Raw genomic sequence first — 19,838 nt, 5'->3', positions numbered from 1 at the left:
TGGAATATCTATATAACAAACCTGCAGGCTTAGAAGGTCTCTACTATATAATACCTTCATAGATCTATCTACTCTGCTTGGAATATTTCATAGCTAACTGTGACCCCAAATGTATAGTTTCTGGGTCAGGGAACACAGGACTCAAGTATAGCTGTTCCCACTATAGGATAATAAAGTAATTATCTCTTTCCCCCTCTTTGCAGGAAGGATGTAAGAAAAACCTATTCTATCTGTGCCTGGGAGAACTGTGCCTGTTTTCAGTCTCTTAGAGAAATTTTCAACTGAGAATTTACAAGTATGAAAGGTTTACTGGCATCATTTAAATGTCAGCAGTGAGACCAAATAATGAAACATTGCTTTATACCTTATTACTTTCCAGTTCACAGTTACCTCTAGTGATGGTGAATGACAGTGTTCTTCCCTCATCTTTCTTAGCAAAGAGGAAAATTAAGAACCGTTTGCAAATTAGATTAGGGAACTGAAAAATCCAGTGAGATAACTTGATTCTTCTGTCTATGACTGGAGTAAAGCTGCCAAGGATTGCGTTTAATTTGGAGCCTTGTAAAAGTCGGTTCCATAAGTGAGAAGGGTGCTAACACATGACCACTGTACCCCCAAGAATCCATGAGGTGGAAAAGTAGAGGCAGGAAGCAGTTTATGCTGCTCTCAGTTGGGAAATATCAACCCTCCACACCTACATGGATGTAAAGCACCATTATTAATTTTAATGACAAAATGAAACTGCTAATTAGTTTAAATGTAATGTTTAAAATGGTTAAATTTCCTATAGCCTGATTAAATATATCTGTAATTGTAACATCATATTTCTGAGAGCATTAACTACTGCCCTATTTTTCTGCAATCATTTTAAAGATTGTGGCTACATCTAATTTAGGTTTGCTGGTGATTGAATCTAAGATAAAGAGAAGACAACAGCATTAATTCCAAAGGAGAATTTTTATATTTACAGGTGGAGATATGAGGGTATTTCAGTATGTTGCCCTGTCATCAAAAAGGTTTTGTTCATTTGTGTGCCACATTGAATAGCAGTATCTCTCAACGTTTGTCAACTGGGGGGAAAAAGTGTTTAAACCTATTTTTTTTTAAAGGAAGTTTGGTGATGTCATTAATAATCTATGATTGGTAAAAGGTCTTGTTTGTTGAGGATTTGAGCTCTCTTTAAGAGTTTATTTTAAAGGAACATATACTTTGAATAACAATTCTCTGGGCATGTTTAACTAACCTAGGTGAGAAAACCATGGTGCTGTTTAATTGTAAATAGATTGATATAAGATTGGACCAATACTTGATGTGTATAATTTTAGTATGTAGGGTTTTTGTGCTTTTTAAAAAAAAAAAAAGTGCTCAATTTTTCTTTGTCTTGGCCTTTATTCTGAGTTTTTAATTGTTGTTACTCTCTCTATAAGGGTAATCTGCCTCATTCTAATGAGAAGTGTGAAGGTTTTCCTCCTTTTAAAACCTCAGCTCAATAATAAGTTCATTATCACCAAACTTAGGCTGTGCTATGCCAGATTATATGTGGTCACTATATGCTTTATCTTCTGCATTGAAATCTTGGTCTAAATTTTGTTGTTGATTTTTCTCTTAAGAATCATGCTGTAAACCAAAACTCATAATTCAGTTTTTCAGAAGTGCTAAGGTCATTTGTTATCCATTTTTGGATCAACGTGGCAGGTTTTGCTTTGTTAAATTTTTAAAATTTATTTAAAATAAGTGATCCATACCCATGGAAAAAAATTCAAATCTACCAACGTGAAGAGTTTCCCTTCCATTCCTGTCACTTGTCTCCTATTTCTCCTCCCCAGAGGTAGCAACTTTTAATAGTTTTCTGGGTATCTTTAAAGCTATTCTAGCACAGTGGTTCTCAAACTTTAGCATCCAACAAAATCACCTGGAAGTCTTCTTAAAATACAGATTGCTAGACCCTTTCCCCAGAGTTCTGAGTTAGTAGGTCTGGGTGGGGCCCAATAATTGGCATTTTTAAAAGTTCCCCAGTGAATCTGTGACTGCTGATCTGGGAGGCACTCTGCAAACCACTGTTCTAGAGTATATAACTATATTCACTCAACCCCATTTTTTCCATAAATATGTACACTATTCTACACCTTTGGTTTTTCTCTAAAATGATCAATCTTAGAGATTGTTGTGTATATGTAGATCTAGATATGCTTCATTCCTCTTCATAGCTGCAGTAGTATTCCACAGTTATTTCAGACTCTTAATTCTGGTCAGCTTGACTATTTCTAGTCTTTTGCTACTGTGAACCATGCTGCAGTGAATTTCCTTTTATACAGATACATCTTTGTATCTATATATATCCTAGAGGGAGTGCATTCTATAGATGTGTGTGACTTACCCTTCAAAGTGGTATAGCAATATGACTGTTCTTATTTCCCTATACCCTTACCAACTTTTTGATCTTTGACAATCTGATAAGTGAAAAACTGTCCGGTGGTTTTACTTTGTATTTTTCTTGAGTGAAGTTTAGAATTTTACTGTAAGGCCGTGTGTGTGTGTGTGTGAATTAATTGCCCGTTTATGTTTGCCCATGTTACTATTGCATTTTGATTTTTATCCTCTTGTTTGTAAGTATTCTTTTTATATTAAGGAAATTAGTCTTTTTCTATCATGTGTTGTCATTTCTTTTGTTTTTGAGGAATTTACCATGTGCAAATTTTAAGTTTTTCATGGTTAGATCTATCAGTCTCTTACTTTATGGCTTCTAGGTTTTCTTCTTAACTTCAAAAGGTGTTTCCCATTCAGGTATTATAAAAATTTTTCTCTCATCTTTTTAGTATTTTACGGTTTCATTGTTCTATGGAATTTATTTTGATGAAAGGAATAGGGTAGAAATCCATATTTTTTTTTCCAGAAATGTAGCTACTCCTTTTTCCTGATACTACTTATCAAATAATTTTCATCCGTCTTTTCCTCATTGATGTGAAAAGAAAAAAAATCCTTATTTTATGACAGTTTTTAAGACTATCTACTTTTTTAATGTTCTTGTTAATTGCACAAATTAGCAGATAGATGTTGTGTTCACTTCTGACTCTCAAATACTGTGATTTAGTATTTTTACTTATGAAGAAGATAAAAAAAAAAGAGCACAGCTGATAATCTCCCTTGCTATATAGCCAGTCTCCTGTGATTTTTGTTTGGGTCTCTTGCAATCCCTTTAGCCTCTGATCCCTCTGGTTCTGTAAGGGCTGCTCAGGTGGGTAACTGTCCCATCTGAGCAGATGTCAGCACAGTCGATTTGGCCTTTTCTAGCCTTTGTCTTTGGCATAATGCTTAAGATGATAAAACATGAGCGCTAAGGACTGGTGAAAGAAATGATTTTACTTTGTAATTAGCTTCCTCCAAAATTCTTTCCCTTTGTAGCTGACATAGATTGTAGAGGAACCTGTCCTGTGGCCCTGGGCTGAAACTGTAGCTACATTTGCCCCTGCAAGTGCATCTCCTTTCTCCTCATTGCTTAGGGCCCCCTGAACACACTTTGTTTATCAAGAAAATCTAATGTAACTATGACATAGTAATAATATAGAGTTGCTAACATATAAAAACGTACCTAAATGTATGTGGTCTGAGCTCTACCCTTAAAAGCATATCCTAGTGGATTAACTCACTGTGGTAATAATGAAACTTAAATTGAAGCAATTACACACATACCTACAAACTCATATTTAAAATTTTTAATATAATTGAGAAAAAAGTCCTAAAGTGGACATTGATAGATTTTTGTGTTTGCTGTATTCCTAGTCTCAAGAGTATCACTTTCCTGGAGCATCTGAATTTTAGTTTTTACACTGAATTTCAGTTTGGGCCTATCAGAGATAAACGTTCAGTTTCCTAATACTGTTATAAAACCACCCAGTTTAGGAAGATAATCTTAAAAGGAATTTAAAAAATATGATAGTTGATTCATAGTGCCTTGTATAGTCACCCTAATGGTTTCCAGAGAGAAGGGGAAAACTTATAATAACTTTAGTCATTAAATGTGGTTTAAAATTAACTTATTTAGCCAGAATTAATACAAACTATATCTATTATCTTTGGCTATCCTTCCTCCCTCCCTGCCCCCATTCTGAAACAATAAGGAGTAGTGTTTTAATTGCTTTAGTGGCCATATCTGAAAAAACACATATGCCATGGTTACTCTTCATGTCTCAGGACCCCCTAGAAAAAGAAGCTTTCCTAAAACCTCCCTGTAGTTTCTTCTCATGGAATCACATCTAGATCCTAAGGCTGTCTGGTGTTAAAAGCCATCTAGACTGCCACAAAAGAAGCAGAGAGCTATACCAAGATGAGCTTAGTGGTGATGCACCTTGGAACAATGGCTAATCTCTAGCTGCCATCTTCTGGCCAAACAGTGCTAGTCTGTCAATACTCCTTATAGGTGTAGTAGTGTCCATACTTGTTTGTCAGAGGGCAAATTTCTCCTTGGAGAATAATTGCAAACTTCACCAGATCAGAAAAAGGCAAGAGCACTGTTGTGAGATGTTTTGTATCTTTTTGGTCTTCACAACAATTCTGTGAGATAGATACCATTATCCCCATATGGGGATCAGAGTTCAAGTGACTTGAGTTGAGTTCGTTTGCTAGTTCCATTCAGTTTTTGTGGTACTATTGTGGGGAGGAGAGAAGTTTTGGCTGCTAACCACAATAGTCATGCTGAAAAGAGTATTATCAAAATCCAATATCACAGTAAATATAGAGAAGTATTCATAGTAATTAACATGATTTCTATTATTACAAGTTTGAATTATGAGTGACAGTCTTAGGCAGTATTCTTGTCAGTTGCACATTGACAACGTATAATCAAATTTTATATTTGATGATATTAGGTGCTCTGGAACTCGTTGAATGCCTTAAGGTCAGTTATGTTATATATCCTTAAGAAATCCTTGGTTTATAATAAATAAGCTGTATTTCTTTAATTCTCAAATTTGTTCCTCAGAAACTTATGGTAGAAGGAGATGTGGTAATTAAAATTATGCAGAAGGGATTTCTGAGCTAATCAAATGCCTGCTTAAAACAAACAATCTGCTAAAACTGAAGTAAGTTACTCAGACCCCTGGCTGCAAGCACAGGCATCTAATTGACCTTGAATTTGAATCTTGGTCCTACCACTTGTGAGCCATATGTTTTGGGGTAAGGTTCTTAATCACTGTAGCTTCAATTTCCTCATCTGTAAACTGAGGATAATAGCACTTAATTCTCAGGGTTATAAAGATAAATAAAGTCATGCATCTAAAGAACTGCTTAACCCATATCAAGCACATAATATATGGTACTTGTCATAATTATTAACATCACAGTACAATCAGGTAGGAAGGATTCACAAGTCCCATGCCAAAAGTATTTTTAAATTATTTAAGGCATTTATTATACAAAAATTTAAATTATACAAGGGCATGTAATAATTATTTTACCGTAGTAGATTTGGTACAGTTGCTTAAGCACCTAAGTCATCAGAGACTAATTCAGGTTCTAGGAAGAATACAGCCTCCAAAAAGTCAACTTCCCTTATGGTTGGAGGCATTTCACCATTGCCCAGTTTGAAGTCTCTGGCATCCAGATGTTCTTAGCCTAAGAACTGGGAGACTAGAAAGGATTCTGTGAGTATTGGACTACTAATGACAAATTTCAGGAAAGTTTCACTTTCTTTCAACTTCCTAGCTCCAGTAAGTGTTGGTAATTATTTTGATACACAGGGACCTAATGAGCAGAGTTGATCTTAAAAGCAGCAGCAGAATTGGGACATGTCAACAAAAGAAAGTAGTTACTTCACATTACATTATTGTAAGGTCGATAAGTTATTAAAATTAACCTGTTGATTGAGGAGAGCTCATTGGACACTTCATGTTATAAAAGTCAAGGTAAAGACACCCACTCCAATGCTATAAGTTTATTGTTCGACATGTTAACAGTTTTGATCTTGTTCTCTACTTTCAGATCCCATTTTTTTCAAGCAACTCATTTGGCTCCAATCAACTTGAGGTGACATTTTCTGTATGAGCAGAGATTTCTCTTTTTCTTTTGCTGCTTTCTGCCTCTCCTGAGATTTGTCAAAGGAGAAGATAGTATACAGCTTAAATTCCTTGTAATTAAGACGCTTTTGTTGGGGGGGAAAAAAGAAAAATTATTTCAGGAAGGATTTCAGATGACAGCAGGATTGTAATAATTTCTCATTTAGAAATAATACCTTGTTTAGAAACTTGGAAACTTAAAGAGGCACAATAATTAGGACATAATTATATGTCTGATTGTAGCCTAGTATCCAGGAATAGAGTCTACTGTAGACTCTAAAGGGACAAGGGTCACTTTCATTTCTACTGTGTCAAGTCCAGACACTTCATGCTGGCATATAAGGTTCTTCATAGTGTGATCAATCATTTTCAGCCTTAGATATCACTTGCTTCCTAACATGGACCTACTCCTGAAATAAGCAGAATTCACTCTCTTTACCAGAGCTTCCTCTTAGGATTTTGCTCATGTGTTCCCATCATAGAATTTCTTTCTTCTTACTCAAATCTATAAACCCTTTCCCGAATGCCAACTACTGACATATTATATTTCTTTCTCTAAACTATAATTCTGTATCCTTATTACATGATGTAACACTTAGTCAAATTAGCCCTCTTCAAGGGCCCATAAGCCTCTTCAGTTTTCTTCTGATCCTAGCACCATGCAAAACCCTTATTTGAATAGGTTTTTCCCACCCTTTTCCTCACCCATCTCTACTGTAGGTAGTAGGACATTGTCCCCTCCTTTTAGAAAGAGGGATCTGCACTTACGCGGTCACCTGTGATGTCAAAGTCATGGAAGAGCTCTCTGAGTTCCTGTTTATTAATATTAAAGAGAAATCTGAACATATGGAAGTTGTCTACACCGATTTTCTGATCCCCATCTAGGTCAAGCAGGTCAAAAACAGGCCGGGAATGGCGATACATAAATTGCCCTTCCAAATGGTCCTATTTTGAGAAATATGTAAGAAAAGGAACAATATTGTTGGTACTGCTTTCTAAACTTGTTCCTTCAAGACTTGTATATTCACCAGCCCATTGCCTAGAGAGCTAAAAGCAAAAGGCAAAATCATAGAAGCTCAGGGCTGAAAGGGTTCTATCATCAATGCATCAAGTCTTGCTTCAGCAGCTGCATTCAGGGAGAACTTGTGCCACCTGTAGTAATCAATTCTGCTAGAAAGAATTCTAGTTACTATAATGTACTTCCTTATATTCAGTGAAAATCTTGTGAAACATCATGGCACAGGTGGTAAAGTGATGACCTCCATTCTTCAAGAAGTGGGAAATAGGTAAATAACACTAGAAGTGTGTATATAGTAAGGAGGGAACCCAAAGAAGAGTGTTTCTCATCTCCATCAAATATCCCCTTCAGAAAATTCTCTGAGAAAAATCATTGAGGGAGTGAGACACGAGATTCTTTGGAAATCACCAGATAGAACAAGTGAGGAAGGGCATGCCCAGAAGGGCCGAGATAGGATGAGATCTGTTCTTTGCAAGGAGAGGCTATGTAGGAGTTCTGAAGGTAGGCAGGAGCAGCAGAGGGGAGAGAGGCTGGGTAACGGTCAAGAATGTCCAGGTTATGGATAAGCCATTCAGGAACCAAAATTAGCCTCCTCCCCCCATTTTTTTCTTGCTCTGTTTTTAGTGAAAGGAAGAAAAATTCTGACGCATTCCTGATTAATTGCTGCTTTTTGCAAGATGATGGAGCCAAGCTCTGCCTCCTCTGCACCAGATCTTGACTTGTTACTTGCCTGGTGTGAGAGCAGAATGCAAACCAACATGTAGAACTGGTCAAAGCCAATTTCACCCACAGCATTCCAGTCCAGTATGTCAAACAAAATCATGATCTGTGTCCTGTTCAAGTTAGTCACATGATGAAGGAAGTGATAGAACAGCACATCTGTTAAGGTGAGGAGTGAGCAGATGGATTATTCTGAAATGGTTCCAAAATGCTAAACAACTGCTTTTAGCAAGATGAGGGAGCCAAACTCTGCCTCCTCTGCCCCATATTACTACATAAACAGTAGTAATATTGGAAGCTTGTTGACCTGGGAGGAATAATGATATTTTGTTCGTGGCTTCACCACTATATCTTCCACAATTCCTCAAACCTTAATTGCCCCTGAGCTGTGTGGAAAAGCACTGTGCTCAGTGTTGTGGAGAATGAGATAGTGGATAGGGCTTGGTGCCTGAAGACAGCTCACACGCTCAGTGGAGCAGATGGATGTGTATACATCACTGATAAAAGGCAAAGTACTAACGTAAAACAGGCACAAAATGTTCCTCATGTATGGAAGGGAAAGCTTAATTCTCTCTGGGGACCTAGGACACTTTCTTGGAGCTTCTGACATTTTACCTGGACCTTTCTCTTGAGATAATTAATAGCAATAAAAAATCATTCCCCTTCTATGAAATTAATATTTCTCATGCTTATATAAAGCAAATGCATTTGGCTACAGGGGCTACAGAACAAACCATACTGACCACCCATGTGGGCACTTTAAATGCCAAATCTCACTGAACCCTGACAATCCTACAGAGAAAGTGGTATCGTACCCCTTTTATAATAAGCCTCCTATCAATGATTCTATATCAGCACTTCTCAAGCTGTAATGGATATACCAACCACTTGGGGATCTTGTAAAACTACAGATTCTGATTCAGAAAATCTGGCATTGGACTGAGAATTTCCACAGTTCTACAAGCTCCTCGATGATGCAGCTGCTGTGGACCATACTTTGAATGGTAAAGGGGTGCTTCACATAGCAAGTGGCAGAGGTGTGGTTCAAATGATGGCCCATCTGACTCCACAGCCTTGCTCTTTCCATGGTGAGGCCATATCTTGCTCAAGTTTTTTGCCTGCCATTCCACTCACTAATTATGTCTCAGTGAGTAGATGGAAGAAACAAATGGTGATACATCTATACAGTGGTATGTGGCTGCCCATAGTTGTATGAGCACCTGAGAACAACATACCATATATATATACACACAGTGAGGTTTGTGTAGCTGCTCTTTGAGACATGTTTTCATGTGGGACGTATTTGCTACTTAATAAATACTGTTTTAAAACCAGCTGACTCTGGCCCACTCAAGTCTCCAAGGCCTTAAGTCAACCCCTGCTCCTGGAAGATATTTGTCTTCACTCCTTCAGGTCACTGTCCAGTCCCTCAGTGACCAGAAGACGTAAGCATGACTTCACCTCTCAAGTATTGCATCATCGGGGAGTGATTTAGTTACTAGGGAGATCAGACTCTTCTTAGCACACATACCGGTGAGACTGAGTGTGTACTCTGGAGTCAGAAAGCTCTGAGTTTCAATCTCAGCTCGTTTATTTACAGCTAAGTGCCTTGCAGCTCCTTATCTAGTGCAGGGTTATTGCAAAGATATGGTAACATACTGTATGTAAATTTACAAAGAGAAACAGTGAGGCATGAAATTATGAAAAAATGTATTCTCTTTTTTATTGTCTGTTTTAAAATTGAAAGGACTATTTGTAAAATCTTTATGGAAGGAACATTCACAAGTTACATTTTATCTCTCTGAGATCAAAATGAATGAATGGATAAGATACTTTATTTACACACAGTCCTAAAAAGACCCCAAAGTGTTTTAATTGGTCTTCTATTAGTTTCTGGACTCAATGGCAGGGCTAAAATCTTCAACATATTTTGGTCACTCACAGGTACCAACAAGTAGATCATCTGATTCAAATCTCCCTTTTGACAGATAAGAAGTAAAGTCTTGCTAAAGAGTTTGAGGGTTAATGCCTAAGTGGAGCTCAGCTCTCAAGAATAATAATAATGAGCACCTACTAAGTCCTTTCGATGTGTCAGGCACTGTGCTAAGCATTGCCATATATTATTTCATTAAATTATCTTTTTTTTTTTCCCAACTATGAGATGGACTCTGATATTAGAAGCCTCACTTCTAGATGAGGAAAACGAGACTTAAAGCGGATGATGACATGTTCTCCAAATCACCGAGAAAAGTGAGTAGAGCCAGGACTTAACTCCAGAGTCTGCAGTTGTATCCTCCCTAGTGAACTGCCACCAATCTCAACTCTCAGTTGGCAAGTTCTCTCTGTGCTTCATCTAGAATATAAATATTTGTTAACTAGTTTCTCATTCTGCAAGTTTTCCTGCACATTAGTTAAAAACCAGGGAACGACCTAAAGGAAATGTTTCTGAAAATACTGACCATTCAAGGTGTTCTTGTGGTGCACATCAAGTATATGGAAATAGTCCACCAAGGCCTTCACGTTTCTCACAGATAGTAAGCAGTATATTTTGTCTAGATAGAGATACCACAGAAACGATCCTTCCTTCAATATCATCATGGTCCTCTTTAAGCCGAAGGCTGTGGCAACCTGAAATAGAATAGAGAATTGTGCCTCAGAACTAGAATGTTGGATAGAGTTCTTGAGAAGATCTGATGACAGTAAAGGTAAAATATGAGAGGAAACAGTCAAAAAATTAAAATTGCTTCCTTCCAATTCTCCAGCTTTGCTATAGATATTTATTGCCCTAAATCTCCTAACTTGATTATCCCTTTGTCAGTAAAATATAACCAGTTCTAAACAGAAATCACAGACTGTTTAGAAATGAACAAGAGAATGTACTACATATGAAAACTGCTGGGTGGCCAAAGTGTTTTTTGGAGTATTTATATCTTAAATGTATTTACGAGAAAACAAGAAAAATTGGAAAATACACAAAAAAGTACTAAAAGAACCTAGAATAAGAACAGAAAGATAAAGCCAAAGAGGGGAAGAATTTTTTAAAGACCAAAGCACAAATCAATGAAATAGAAAACAAAGCAGTAAACTTAATTAGAATAACCAAGACCTTTTTTTCTTTCATGTTTTTATAATGAAAATTTCCAAACATATCCAAAAGTAGAAAAATTAGTAATAAAGCCTCATGTACTCATCATCCAGCTTCAGCAATGATCAACTCAGGACCAGTCTTGTTTTATCTATATTTACTTCCCATTGCCACTGGGTTATTTTGAAGCAAATCCCAGACATAAAAGCTCATCTGTAAATATCTGAATATATCTTTCAAAAAGAGAGTGACTCTTTAACATAACCACATACCATTATCAGACCTAAAAACAAATGATTATTTTTAAACATCAAGTATCCAGTCAGTGTTCAAATTTTCCTAATTGTTTCTTAACAATTTTAATAGAAGTTTAGTTCAAGTCATGAACCCAAACAGATCTATGTATCATTTAGACTGTTTCTTAAATCTTTTTTAGGTACCCCTTTCTGTCTCTCTTCCTTGCAATTTATTTGTTGCAATTTATTTGTTGAAGAAGCCAGATTTTCATGTAGAGGAAAACATTCTGGTTTTTGCAGATTTATCCCCAATGTGTTAAATTGTTCCTCTGTCTTCTGTATTTTTTATAAACTAGTAAAACAAAACTGATTTTAGGAAAAGACCAATAAAAACAAACTTGACAAGTGTGATAAGGAAAGAAAAAAGATCTTAAAAATTAAGAACGAAAGGGGCCGGCCCGTGGCTCACTCGGGAGAGTGCGGTGCTGATAACACCAAGGCCCTGGGTTCGGATCCCATATACGGATGGCCGGTTCGCTCACTGGCTGAGTGTGGTGCTGACAACACCAAGTCAAGGGTTAAGATCCCCTTACCGGTCATCTTTTAAAAAAAAAAAAGAAAAAAAAAATTAAGAACGAAAAAAGAAGCATAACTTTATGTTGAAGATATTAAAATACATAGAATATTATGTACATGGCTCACTCAGTTGGTTAGAGTGGGGTGTTGATAACACCAAGGTCAAGGATTGGGATCCTCGTACCAGTCAACTGCCAAAAATAAATAAGATAAAAAAATATATATAATGTACAACTCTATACCAATAATTAGAAAATCTAAATTAGCTCTGTTCAATAAATATATGAGTAATAAATATGAATCACATGTGTAATTTAAATTTTTCTAGCAGCCACATCTTAAAAAACTATTAACCCAATGTATACAAAATATTTCAATTTGTTATCAATATTTTTTAAAAATTAAAATTCCAGTTAAATCTTTTTTGGTACCCCCTTTCTGTCTCTCTTTTTTTCCTTGCAATTTATTTGTTGAAGATTTAAATTAACACTTAAGCTTCATCTTAACTTGGACTAGTTACATTTCTAGGGCTATTAAGCATTAAACATATGGGTAGTGGCTATCATATTGGACAGCACAGATCTACATGCATGCAATAAGTCTTATAGGAAAACTGATTTATGAAGGAGTTTAAAACCTCAATAAACCAATAACCATAATTAATAACCAAAAAGTCAGTGATGAAATGCTAAGAAAAGATAGCTGGCTCAGATGGTTTTATGGAAGTTTCTCCAAACCATCAGGGAACAATAATCTCTGATATATAAACTGTTTCAAAGCAGTTCTGAATTTAGTAATGTGATGGACTAGGTTATTTGGATAAAATTCCTCACTAACGACTAATGATTCTAGGAGTAGAATCATCTGCAGCATTGAAGAGCTGAAGAAAGAATCAGTCCAGAGGGATAACTTTGGTTTTCTGTGGTGGGGAGTAGGGGTGAGGGGATTACTGAAAGAAAGGCTATGGCCCACTAAAAATGGCAAGTCTAACAGAATACTCGATATTGAAAGAGCTGGAACCACAAAGTGTTACACCCTGATGTAAAGTAAACCAAAAGTACACCCTCCACCCCGTCCTCCAAGAAACTGTAAAAAGGTTGCCACAGCATTGAGCAGAATAACAAGAGGAAAAACCATCCCTGAGAAGTTATACCCAAGCAGTAGCTCCTCTTCATGTCTGCAACCCAAATTCATATCATGTGAGTGGTCCAAGAAACCTGAAGCCCTGAATGTAAATTAAAGTAGATCTGAACTGGAACTACCCCTAGGCACCTAGCAAAGCAAACACATATCCTTTCTGGAGGGTCAAACTTTTACTCTCGGTCTTGATAAAAATCTCAGAAATAATTTTCCAAGGAAACTAAACACACAAGGGAAAAATACACCATAAGCATGAAGCAGCAGAAACAACAGACAACAAAACCAGAACTGTAAATACTTCACATATTAAAATTACCAAGGACAGACTAGGAAATAATTATGCTTACTATTTTTGAAAGTAATAAGATACACTTTAAAATGATTGCATGGGATAGAAATTTATAAAAAGTGAACTAAAAGATTTGAAAAAAGACCAAAATTTCATTTATAAAAATGAAAACCACAGTAATTGAAATGAAAAACTCAATGGATGGGTTTAGTAGAATATTAGAGTAGGCAAATGAATCGATCAGAAAAACTATACTGACTGATGGGTACACAGGAGTACCTTAAATTATCCTTTCCTCTTTGAATATGTTAAAATTTCTATAGTAAAAAATAAATAAAGATGAATTAAAAATGTCTTCATAAAAACATAAACAAAAACAAAAAACAGCTAACAATAATCTCCAACAGACCCTCCCAAAAGATATTCTAAAGAATGAACTTCCCATAGTCATATATTGATTCCAGAGAGAAAATGCAAGATGTAAGAAGGATAAAGAGCAACAAAGTAGTGAAAATATGTGGGTAAATCCAAGCAAACATTGATAGAATAAAATAATAATAATGATGCCATACAAAGTTTAAAAAGATAAAATTTAAATGCAATACAATTATGACAAGGTAGGAGCTGGGAAAATGAGATTAAAATGTTCTGAGTTCCCTTTGTTATTTAGGAGGAAGATAAAGGTACAAAGTCTAGCTATTGGTAATTTAAAGATTCTATTTTCTAGAATAATCATAAAGAGACTAAAAGTACAATTTTAAAATTCCAAATTGAGTAGGAAGATAATGGAATAACAACAGCATCAACAACACTAAGAATCCAAAGATGGCAAGAAAAAGGTGTGACAAATAGGGAGTAAAAGATAAGACAGACTATTTACCCCATATGTATTTGCAATTATATAATGTGTAAATGGACTCAAGTTAAAAGAAAGATTATAGAACTGAATGAGAAACTAACTGTCATTAAAAAAAAAAAAGCACTTCTCAAACCTAAGGATACAGAAAGGTTAAATATAAACAAATGAGATAAAAGAAAGTACTGTATATACTAACCAAAAAAAAGTATAAATAATTTCTAGCCATCTCTCAATAATTGGTAGATTAAGCAGAGAAAAACCAATAAAGATCTAGGATATTTGAATGTGATACTAATTGACCTAATGGACATATATACAAATCTGTGTGCAAAAACAGCAGAATATAAATATTATTTTCAATAACTTCTGGAGCATACACGAAATTGATGTTATACTAGGTATAAAGCAAGTGTTGACAAATATCAAAAGACTGAAGTCATACAGTACACATTCTCTGCTCACAAAGCAATTAAGCTAGAAACCAGTTACAAAAAATAATTAGCCTTATGTTTGTAAAGTTTAAAATATACTTCTATTTAACCCATGAATCAAAGAAGAAATTATTACAGAAATTAGAAAATGTTTTAAACTAAATAATTAAAAATACCACATATCAAACTGGATGCAGCTAAAGCAATATTTTGAGGGAAGTGCATAGGCCCAAATATATATATTAAGAAGAAAAAGAAGATCTTGCAAGTTAGCTCAGTTGGTTAGAGCATGGTGCTATAACATCAAGGTCAAGGGTTCAGATCTCCACACCAGCCAGCCACCAAAAAAAAAAAAAAAAAATAGCTGAATTTAATGAGTTGAGCATTCATCTTATCTCAAGGAATTAGGAAGAAAGAACAGCAAAATAAATCCAAAGAAAGCAGAAGGAAATAATAAAGATAAGAGATGCGTTAATGCAACAGAATATATACAATAGGTAGAATCAGTAAAGCCAAATTTAGTTCTTTTGAAAAGGCTATTTTAAATGGCCACAATATCTGGCAAGTTGAGAGAAAAAGAGAGGAGATAGGACAAAAATCAATATCAGAAGTGAATATATCTACAAATGCTACACAGTTAACAAGAGAATATTATGAAAAACTTTTTATACCAATCACTTTGAAACTTTTGGATGAAGAGAAAAGAATGACTCATATCAAAATTTTTTTATATTCTTGTAACAATTCAATTTAATTAATATTAAAAAACATAAATCTTCACACAAAGAACTCCAGGACCAAGTGGCTTCACTGATGAGTTCTACCTAATATTCAAGAGAAAAATAATCTCAATCTTGCCAAATTCTTACAGAGAATAGTAAGGAGAGAAATCTCTTCAACTAATTTTATGAATCTAATGTAATCTTGATAGCAACACATGGGAAGATTAATATAAGAAAGGAAAATTATAGATCTGTTTTACTCATGAACATAAATGCAAAAATCCTCTATAAAATATTAGCAAATTAAACACATACACACAAAAACTGAGAAAATTAACACCCATAAGGGAATTCTTCTGGCAGGAGAAAAATAATCCCCTGTGGAAACACAGAAATTCAGGAAGGAATAAAGAGCATCAGAAACTGGAAATGTGTGAGTAAATCTAAATGAATAAAAAAGTAAAAGTAACATTGCATGAGGAAGCTAGACACAGCTGCCTTCGAAACTCACCAGGAGCTACGTGTGGGGGTGCCAGTAAACTCACTGGATTAAACTGGATGCAAACCCACGTAATTTGCAGAAAACCGTCTGCTGAAGTGTTGCTGATATTTGCTGGGCATGAGTTCCACTGGGTATCTTTTATTTTATGCAAGCCAAGTACTGTAGGAACCAGATGGAAAAAAACGTACCAGAACTAGGAAAAGAAGCTCCTTCCTCCAGCGTCCCTACAATGCCCTCTACTAACAAAATTTAACATTGTGCCAGCTGGCAATGGAGAAATATTCCAGGATCACAAGCAGGACAAGGAAGAGTAGAGATTTGGAACCAAGAGGCAGTAAATTGTAACACACAAAGATAACAGCTATGTCAACATATTTTAATTGGAATATTTGCTTCACTTAAATAATGCAATTGCTGACATAGTTTAGATCTGTCATCTTTGCATCAGGTACAGTTTATTGCCTCTCAGGTTAAGACCATTCAGTCAAAAAAAACCCCAGTATGGTCTCTCCAACAAATGGCACTGGGACAAAAGTCCTAAAAAAAAATTAGTAAATAGATGTTCCATTTCTTCACTGGGATGGTGTTTATACAAATGCATACATTTGTTAACACTCTTCAAACTGTACACTTAAAATCTGTGCTTTTTACTGCTTATGAATTATAATTCCAGAAAAGAGTTTTGGAAAGAATATTAGTAAATCAGATCTAGTAATATATAAAATGAATAATATATCTCAACAAAGTGGCATTTGTTCCAAGTACTCAAGGTTGGTTTAAAATTCCAAAATCAGTCACGGTTATTCATCACATTAACAGAATAAAGGAAGAAAATAATACGATCATCTCAATAGATGCAGAAGAAGCATTTGACAAAACTCACCAATTATTCATGATGAATATGCTTAGCAAACTAAGAATACAGAGGAAGGTATTTATTTAATCACATAAAGAATAGCTAAAAGGAAAAAAATACAACCTACAGAAAACATCTTATTCAAAGGTGAAATGATGAAAACCTTAGCCCCCAAATGGGGAACAAGACAAGGATGCTTTCTACTACTTCTTCCACTAAACATTGCATTGGAGGTATTAGCCAGAACAATAAGGCAGAGGGGGAAAAAACAAAAAGCAAAACAACAACAACAACACTGGAGAGGAAGAAATAAAAGTGTCATTATGTGCAGCTAACCTAATTGTATATATATTATATTCAAAAGAGAAAACCCACAGAACTTCCACTTACACTTAGGATATAGAAAGCTACAAAGAATGTCACACCCATCTTAGAAAAAAAGATGGATCATCAACAAAATTATAAATTTTCTTCAGTAAATCAGAGAAATGCAGTCACAAGGCAACCAAGTAACCCAAACTCTAAAAAGGAACAAGGAACCACAAGGAGAGACAGGGTAGACCAGCTGTTTTACCTTTGGCAGAACATGGCTGAAAATGGCAGCCACTGTACAAGCAGATAAGAAAGCAACCGCAGTTTTAACAAATTGTTAATGGCAAGGGCCAGCCCGTGGCTCACTCGGGAGAGTGCGGTGCTGGTAACACCAAAGCCACAGGTTCAGATCCCTACATAGGGATGGCCGGTTCCGTCACCGGCTGAGCGTGGTGCTGAGCGTGGTGCCTTAACCAAGTCAAGGGTTAAGATCCCCTTACCAGTCATCTTTTAAAAAAAAAAAAGACAAATTGTTAATGGCAAATTTGGGGCTAACGTGTCAATGTGGATTAGATGGGGATACCAGACACAGGGTAATCACATTCACTCTTAAGCTCTTTCCTACAGGTCTCCAGTGGGTGCTTGTGAGAAAAATTGGGGGCAGGGCAGGAGACTGGAGACTACTGCTCCTTGCTGGAGCGGGAGTAACGGCGGTGGTTGGTGGCTGCCAGGAGATGAGGATAAGGCCTCATGTACTTCCTCAGACCCTTCTCTCCTTCACAACAACTGCCTTAAGTTGCAAGCAGAAGGGAGTGAAACTCCTCATTCCCAGGGTCTATGTAAAGACCCTTGGACTCAGAAAGATACTGCCGCTGCTGAGAAAATGCGTCATATTCTACTGTATTTTCCCAGTGTATTAGTTAGGGTGAGTACTGCAGCAAAGTTCTCTGGGTAGCCTTGGACCAACCCAGTTCATCCTGATTTCTCACTTGTAGTTCTCAAGTATAACTGTGGAATGTTCTGGGAATGCAACAACCTAAGATAGGGAGAAACCAGCCAGAACAGCCTAGGCTCTGTTCGTGTTCTCCACTATAAACAGGATGTTATTCAGCACTTTAGCCCAGCAAGTCATGGATTCCCCAGGTTATAAAACCCAGGGTGGTCTGCTTTCTGGGGTCCCTCAGCTGCAAATGCAAGTGGGGTGTGTGCAGTCAAGACTCCATCTGCCTTGTGCAACTTTCCTAAGCCCTGGGGGACTGGCTCACAATGAATCCTAAAAGTTGTTTCTTGCTGCCTATCTGTAAGTAATAAATCCTCTTCGTGTAACTTGTGTGTGTGGGTGTTCCGCCTCACTGAATTCAGACAAGTTGGTAACCAGTACACAGTGAGCCTGCTTCACAAGTGCTGCTAACTACTGTAACAAACACCCCCCAAATATCAGAATGAACTCTTTTTACAATGCCATGGTGATCAGCACCACTCAAGCCTGAGTTCTGACTAATTACATGAGAAGATCCTCCCTGCCAACGCATAGCTTAAGAAATCAATCTTTGTTGTACTACCGAGACTTTGAGGGGTTTTTGTTTGTTTGTTATTGCAGCATAACCTTGTATCCTGACTGTGATTTTTATATGCATTTCCTCAATGACTAATGAAGCTTAGCATCTATACATGTGCATATTTGCCATCTGTATACATTCTCTATTCTGTTTAAAGACAGTGGCACAGATATTGCTGTAAAGACAGACATTTCCTATCAGACCTAGAATGCACTTCTCCACGGAGTCATAGTACCCTTTATTGGAAAATTGTATTTGGAGACCACAATCTGGGCTTTGCTTAGAGCCTATTGGTTCTCTGTTTGATTTTTTGGCCTCTTTTCCTAAACTCTTGGGGATAAACCAAGCTCCCTAAGTAGCTTAAGCTTTGGAAAAAGCTTAGAATAAGATGCCACCACTGTGATATTGTGATTTACATTAAGAAATATATATTTGGTCTTCTTACCTGGTTCCTAGCACAAAGCTCCTAAAACTCTTATTATTTCCTAAGGGATAAGAGTGATAAAGGTGAAAGGAATATCTTTTGCTATTCATAAAAAGCCACTTTATACCATACCTAAGTTTATGTCAATTCCATGACTTTTGGAAAACCCCTATGAATGCGGGGCTGTTTGCCAGGGGAACCAACCATGAGATTAGAGGGTTGAAACTTCCAGCACCACCCCACAACCAACCTGCAGGAAGGAAGAAAGGCTGGAGGTTGACTTAATCACAAATGGCCAATGATTTAGTCAATCATGCCTAAGTACCAAGGCCACCATAAAAACTCAGAAGGATGGGGTTTGGACAGCTTCTGGGTTGGTGAACATGTGGAGTTGCTGAGAGGGTGGCACCCCCTACAGGGTATAGAAGCTCCACGCTCCTTCCCCCACACTTTGCCATATGTATCTCTTCCATATGGCTGTTACCGAGTTGTGTCCTTTTATAAAAAACTGATAATCTAGTAAGTAAAAGGTTTTCCTGAGTTTTGTGAGCCATTCTAGCGAATGATTGAACCTGAGGAGGGGGTCATGGGAAACACTGATTTATGGCCAGTGGGTCAAAAACCCAGAAGACAACATAGACTTTTGACTGGCATCTGAAGTGTGGGGGTGGAAGGGGGGTGCGGCAGGGGGAGTCTTGTGGGACTGAGCCCTTAACCTGTGGGGTCTATGCTGAGGCCAGGTAGATACTGTCAAAACCGAGTTGTAGAACACCCCGTTGGTGTCTTCAGAAAGCTGGGAAATTGCTTGGTATGGGAGAACCACCCACCCCACACACACATTTGGTGGTGAGAATTGAAATATTGAGTGTTGTGAGTAAGAGTATAAAGAGGAAACAAGAGTTTTCCTTTACAAATACACTCGCCAGAATGCCTGAGGTTAAAAAGGCTGATGATATCAATGTGATTGGAGCAACTGGAACTTTCATACATCACTTGTGGAAATGTAAAATTATGCAACCACTTTGTAAAATAATTGGACAGTTTCTTATAAAGTTAAAC

General features: G+C 36.7%; 1 protein-coding gene across 1 annotated transcript; it reads right to left on the bottom strand.

Annotated features, from left to right (window-relative positions):
- Positions 1-4,137: 4,137 nt before the first annotated feature.
- EFCAB9 (EF-hand calcium binding domain 9) lies at positions 4,138-10,383 on the bottom strand. Its single transcript, XM_063087678.1, has 5 exons — positions 10,248-10,383; positions 7,799-7,947; positions 6,819-6,995; positions 6,027-6,136; positions 4,138-4,150 (listed from the first exon to the last, which is right to left on the bottom strand). Exons 1-5 carry the CDS (start codon positions 10,381-10,383, stop codon positions 4,138-4,140), a joined length of 585 nt encoding a protein of 194 aa, XP_062943748.1.
- Positions 10,384-19,838: the final 9,455 nt, after the last annotated feature.

The sequence above is a fragment of the Cynocephalus volans genome, chromosome 2 (assembly GCF_027409185.1).
Source record: "Cynocephalus volans isolate mCynVol1 chromosome 2, mCynVol1.pri, whole genome shotgun sequence".
NCBI lineage: Eukaryota > Metazoa > Chordata > Mammalia > Dermoptera > Cynocephalidae > Cynocephalus > Cynocephalus volans.
Note: the sequence above shows the minus strand (reverse complement) of the source record. Positions and strands in the feature narration are given on the sequence as shown.

What these genes read in the sequence shown, in the direction of transcription:
- EFCAB9 (XM_063087678.1), bottom strand. Translation starts at nt 10,383, where the DNA reads ATGATATTGAAGGAAGGATCGTTTCTGTGGTATCTCTATCTAGACAAA. An exon ending in GCATTCTGCTCTCACACCAG is followed by an intron (nt 6,996 to 7,798) that starts GCAAGTAACAAG and finishes TTCTCAAAATAG; the next exon opens with GACCATTTGGAAGGGCAATT. An exon ending in TTGACATCACAGGTGACCGC is followed by an intron (nt 6,137 to 6,818) that starts GTAAGTGCAGAT and finishes CCCCAACAAAAG; the next exon opens with CGTCTTAATTACAAGGAATT.